The sequence below is a fragment of the Pongo abelii genome, chromosome 1 (genome assembly GCF_028885655.2).
Source record: "Pongo abelii isolate AG06213 chromosome 1, NHGRI_mPonAbe1-v2.0_pri, whole genome shotgun sequence".
NCBI lineage: Eukaryota > Metazoa > Chordata > Mammalia > Primates > Hominidae > Pongo > Pongo abelii.
In genome coordinates this window covers 23,465,819-23,471,818 of record NC_071985.2, presented here as the reverse complement: position 1 = coordinate 23,471,818, position 6,000 = coordinate 23,465,819, and the positions used below count along the sequence as shown (strand labels likewise).

At 38.2% G+C, this 6,000-nt stretch overlaps 1 protein-coding gene and 1 pseudogene across 2 annotated transcripts in view; both read right to left on the bottom strand.

Moving 5' to 3' along the window:
• Positions 1 to 658: 658 nt before the first annotated feature.
• On the bottom strand, positions 659 to 2,575 carry LOC103889820 (uncharacterized; annotated as a pseudogene).
• The window catches only part of ACBD3 (acyl-CoA binding domain containing 3), a 43,899-nt gene continuing 38,557 nt past the window's right edge, over positions 659 to 6,000 (bottom strand). For both annotated transcript variants that reach the window (XM_063716399.1, XM_002809384.5), the window contains one exon: positions 659 to 2,789. In XM_063716399.1, the coding sequence (XP_063572469.1) occupies positions 2,578 to 2,789 (212 nt within the window). In that variant the 3' untranslated portion in view covers positions 659 to 2,577. The remainder of the gene's footprint in view (positions 2,790 to 6,000) is intronic.

Genomic DNA, 6,000 nt, shown 5'->3' with positions numbered 1-6,000 from the left:
ATTATTTTGAACCGGTTGCTTCTCCTGCTCCAAAAGACAGATGGTCAAGACTCAGTAGCATGGTTTCCAATATGTGCTTACCTCAACTGCTCTCCTTAACGCGTCTTCAGTCTGGCTTTATGGTATCCCACACAGCAAAAATACCAAGATGGTCACCTCATCTGTCTCCCCAGATTTCAAAAGAAAAAAATTACGCCGGTCACCCTGCCTATCAGTGGGGCCATCTGGATGTAGCAACCTCATTCTGGGACTCCATATCACACTGATTGGGCACTTCCCCACAAGTGCTCTGCAATCATCCACCCTGAGCAAGCGAGGGCTCTGCCTCTGGAGATCCATTGAAGTGTGCAGGGTCCACATATTTCATGGAACATACTACATACATGGTAGTGTAGAGAAACAACTTTATAACCTAGTCATTTTCAATAAGAAAAATCAGTGCTAGCCTTTGCATTTAAAAGTGTGGAAAAATTTAAATCTATTTTAACTCAGTAAGGTAATTAATAGTAAAACTAAATAATCGGCCAGAAAGAGTTATTTTTCAACTAGAGCCTTTTAAAACAAAACAGATGTTTGAAACATTTCTTTTTCTCCTACCCAAATGTTGAAATACTGTACTAATGCTTCAGAGTAACTATATTAATGAAACATCAACAAGTTACAGATAAACATTTTAATTGATTAAATATATTACTTTCAAGATCTTTTTGAAATTGCACTTGTACTGTACTAATCAACAGCCAAAGGCAATAAAAAAGTTTAAAACCAAAAATATTCTGACATGAACACATGACAGGAACCGCTGCTATGTAAAGTAACATACACTGCTCCTAAGAACAATGATATTTTTAGGAGATAATTCATCTTAACATGTGCAAGGACAAATTTGTAATCAAAGGCTGGAAGAAATATATATTAGTGCCTGCTTTTTAAAAGTTTATTTTACATTTTAAATACAGTATTTTTCTCATAAAAAAAAATCCAGGAAGTGCCTAACTCCATGGTTTCTATACCATATGTACATGACAGCTGACAGAGAGCCTGACAAATGTTCTGGATGTAACAATATGAACACCTATGAGCTAGGACTACTTCTGAATCAAAATTAAAAAACACAAATTAAGCACTGCTTAAGAAAAAAAAATCCAGTTTCTGAACAACCAAAAGAGAACAGAGTTAGATATGTACAAAACCAGGTATTAAAAAACAGAAAGAAATACAGCACACAAAAAAACAACCCATATGTAGTGAACTGTATATACTGCAGTTAATGAAAACCCTCCTACAAGAAGTGATTTAGGATTTGAAATTTTAAAAATCTAAGTACTTCAGTAACAACATATAATAACAACATTAAGTGTATATTGCCATCTTTGTCATTTTCTATCTACACCACTCTCCCTTCTGAAAACAAGAATCACTAGCCAATCACTTATACAAATTTGAGGCAATTAATCCATATTTGTTTTCAGTAAGGAAAAAAAGATGTATCTCTTCCCGTCAATAAAGAAATAACACAAATTAAAGCTATACAATTTAAGTATGGGCATATGTATTTCCAATTCTCCTTAAAAAGTAATTCCAAACTGGAATAATGTGGGGTTTGTGACTAAATAGTAACAAATTAAAAGAAAATAGACTGTCTCTGGCAGTGATTTCCATATTAGTGCAATGTTACTTCCCATATGCTGAATTATATTTAAATGATTTTATGTATTTTAATTCAGGAGGTGCCAATTTGAGTTCATAAAATCCCTAATTTTATTCTTTGTGCAGAAAAGTTTCAACTTGAGATACTCTATGAAGCCAAATCAAAACAAAACAAAAAACCCGTATTTTGCTACTAGTAGTATGAATACCAAATAAAGATACAAGGATTCAAAGTTTGTGGAAGCTCCTGAAAAAAAATCTCTGAGGTGTTCTACGTATCTTGATACTTCAATTATCAATTAGTTTTGAACATTCTAGTTTAAGATTATCTCAGAAAATAATTCTCTGTAATATAACTCTGAACTAAACAGCTGCACCCAAAGCAGAAACAATCTGGGTCATTCCAAACAAGATCAAACTGAGGCCATTTCTTTTTCTATTATAATCTGTGAGGTCTTGAGTTTTTAAGTTTTAAAAATGACCTTTAATCAAAGCCAGCTGCACCTGATATAGACTTATTAACTTGTGGATTTCAAATTAGAGGGCACTGTAACTACGGGCTCTCATAAGACACATGGAGCAGGCAGCAAGGGGCTAACCATCAGCCGGGTAAGGTCAACGTTGGGGTGTTTTATTTTGGAGACTTTAAATATTTAACATGTAGCTCATGTAACTTCAGTATCCACTAGTGACTCTGCTGGTCAGCACCCAAGGGCTGGATGAGTCTGAGGAATCTCCTTTAACCCCAAAGTATGAATGCTAAAGAGTCTCAAGGAAATTTTGATTCCCAGCAAGAGTTCACAAACCATCAGACTAATATCAATAAGGTAAACTCTGACTCTAATGCTCCACAAAAGTAAAAAGAAATTTCCAAATTAAATGTCATCTTCTGCCCAACCCTAGACTCCAGACTTTGTAACAACATTTTTATCTAGTATAATAGACTCTGTAGTAGACTGATTTTGACCTCCACAAAGAGTAGGAGTTGTCAAACTTGAGGAGATAGACTCCTCTCCCTGGATATTGGTGGCTGCCAGCATACACCTCCTCATGACAGTCCCGTCGGTACACAGGCACAATCTCATCCAGCAGAGGCTTGTTGGCATTCTTTTTGGCTTTCTCTTCACAACTGATGTTTTCTGTAAGAACAGAGACAAGTCAATGATTCAGGAAAACCACCCTTGCATCAAGCAATTAAAATCTATCCTTTTTTTTTTTTTTGGAGACAGAGTCTTGCTCTGTCAACCCAGGATGGAGTGCAGTGGCATGATCTCAGCTCATTGCAACCTCCGCCTCAGTTTCCCAAGTAGCTGGAATTACAGGCACGTACCACTACACCCAGATAATTTTTGTATTTTTAGTAGAGATGGGGTTTCACCATGTTGGCCAGGATTGTCTCGATCTCCTGACCTTGCGATCCGCCTGCCTCGGCCTCCCAAAGTGCTGGGATTACAGGCGTGAGCCACCGCACCCAGCTTATCCTTTCTTTGAGAAACTGCTCTTGTTGGGAATTCTGTTGAACCATTTAACAAGTTATGTGCATGTGAGCATTTATTAGTTCGTTCATTCATTCATTCATTCATTCATTCATTCACTCACTCATTCAAATACCTGAGTATGTGCTATATACCAAACCCTGTTCTGAGCCCTGACAGCCCAGTGATGAACATCTAGTGGTAGCAGTGGTCAGCATCCTATCTCTTTCTGTGCTTACTACCATTCCTATTTCTAGGTCCCATTTTCCCCTTTCCATAGCCATTCAATTCCTAATTCATCCCCAGGAATTTCACTCATCTGAGTAACATGAAAATGTTGCTCTCATCATCCTCCTTCTGACCAACGAGTCCTCCCCATTTTAAAAAGATGGAAGATGATTTGTGAGGACTACTGCTTTCTGTATATCTTAAATATAAGCAGTAAAATGAAAAAAACATAGTAGAGAGATAGGCATTCAGAGATACTCTGAAAATTCAATTATATTCACTAGGCCAATTTAACCCAGAGATGATCTAAGTGGCAAAAAATGGGCTCTGAAAGGTTTGCCCCCGTTAATAGTTATCTGAACTGTAATGCTATGAGGTTAGGAAAAAAAATGCCTCTAGAAACCTACAGGAATGAGAAAATTATGAACCAGCTTCAAAGTCTCAGTTTAACATATTTAATACAAACCGGCTCAAAGAAAAGAGGTCAAGGCAGTATTCAGCATAGAAGACAAGACTTTCAGGTTTATGCTTTTTTTGTTTTTTGTTTTTTTTTAAGAGACTGGGACTACAGGCATGGATTTTCAGGTTTATAACATGGCAGAGTGAATTCTGGCAACACACTGAGTGATGCTTGTCAATGGCCACTATCAGGAATTTAAAACAAGGTAAGTTTGAGAAATTCTCACCGTCTATAGCAGATTATGGAGATATGATGACTGACTATAATGTGGCATCCTGGAATGGATCTTGGAACATTAGGTAAAAACTAAAAACATCTGAATAAATATGGACTTTAGTTAATTAATGAATCAATGTATCAATATTGTTTCATTAGCTGTGTTGAGTGCACCACAGTACAATGTAAGATGCTAACAACAGAGGGAACTTGGTGCAGGGTATATGGGTACTCTTTGTACTATCTTTGTAACTTTTCTGTAAATCTAAAACTATTCTAAAATTAAAAGTTTATTTTAAAAAAGCAGATGGCACTCTTATAAAGGTAGGTCAAAACCAGATTTACTTTACCACAGAAATACCTATAATTAAGCATGTTTCACGTGCAAATGAGAAATACAGAACCATCCAAAATGTACACTATTGTTGACATCCAAGAAATAGACTGGTCCATTGATTCAAGACTCAAATTTTGTTCTAAATCTATAAAACTAAAGATTACTGGGATAGATGAAAAGTCATCTTTTATGAATTTAAGCCAAGGTTTAGGACCTGTAAACAATGAAGAAAGTGGAGAATTAAAACAGGAGGATGTGTTACCATCCATGCTTCTTCAGAGAAAGCAAACTCCTCTGTCTACCTTTCAAGACCTAAGGAAGAAAAACCAAACCAAAAACCAAAAAACTCAGACTCTTCTACCATATGAAATACAAGACACGGTAGGACAGTAGCTTCGAAGGCATATGGACAAATACAGTTTGTGAGCTAAATCTTTAAATGGGATAAAGTGACGCTCACGTAATGAACAATTCTTAGGAATGATAAAGCTTCACTGCTGTGAGGCTAAAATGTTTTAGCTGCAAATCATTTTATGATTAGGAATGGTACAAGTATAGGGAATGCCATCTTTCATTTGAGGGACATATTAGAACTAAGATCAAGGATATTAAGGTTCTCACCTCTAGAAATGAACCCCTGCCATTTTCACTAGTGATCTTCCCAACACCAATATAACCCCAAAACTATCATCAGCTGAGGGTTCAAACGAGGCAGTAACCCCCTTTTAGAAGCTCTCTAATAGGCAAGCCAGGAGAAATACATTACCTCAACCAACTTCTGAACAGAGAATTCTTATTCACAAAGCTCTTTCGTTTTTTTTTTTTTGAGACGGAGTCTGGCTCTGTCGCCCAGGCTGGAGTGCAATGGCATGATCTCGGCTCACTGCAATCTCCATCTCCCAGGTTCAAGTGATTCTCCTGCCTCAGTCTCCCAAGTAGCTGGGATTACAGGCATGTGCCACCATGCCCGGCTAATTTTTGTACTTTTAGTAGAGATGGGGTTTCACCATGTTGGCCAGGCTGGTCTTGAACTTCTGACCTCAGGTGATCCACCCGCCTCAGGCTCCCAAAGTGCTGGGATTACAGGTGTCAGCCACTGCCCCCGGCCATCTTTTTTTTCTCCTTTTTTTTTTTTTGAGATCGGATCTGGCTCTGTGGCCCAGGCTGGAGTGAAGTGACTTGATCTCAGCTCACTGCAACCTCTACCTCCTGGGCTCAAGCAATCTTCCCACCTCAGCCTCCCAAGTAGCTGAGACTACAGGTGCACGCCACCACGCCCAGCTAGTTTTTTGTATTTTTGGTAGAGACAGGGTTTCATCATGTTGCCCAGGCTGGTCTTGAACTCCTGAGCTCTAGCAATCCATCCGCTTTGGCCTCCCAAAGTGCTGAGATTACAGGCAGGGGCCACCATGCCTGGCCTCAAAAAGCTCTTTGTAAGTACAGTAATTTGTACGCATACAAAAAACTTTCCTTCCCAGACATGTGCAGAGAGTCTGACTTTAATGAGTCCCTGTGATGCAACAGAAAGGACAGAACAGGTTCTGATGTTGTTGAAGGTCACATGAGAAAACAGTAGCGCCCCCTGGCTAATCTGCTACAGTCCTGCTCTCTAACTGCTTTTTGTTTTTTTTAAT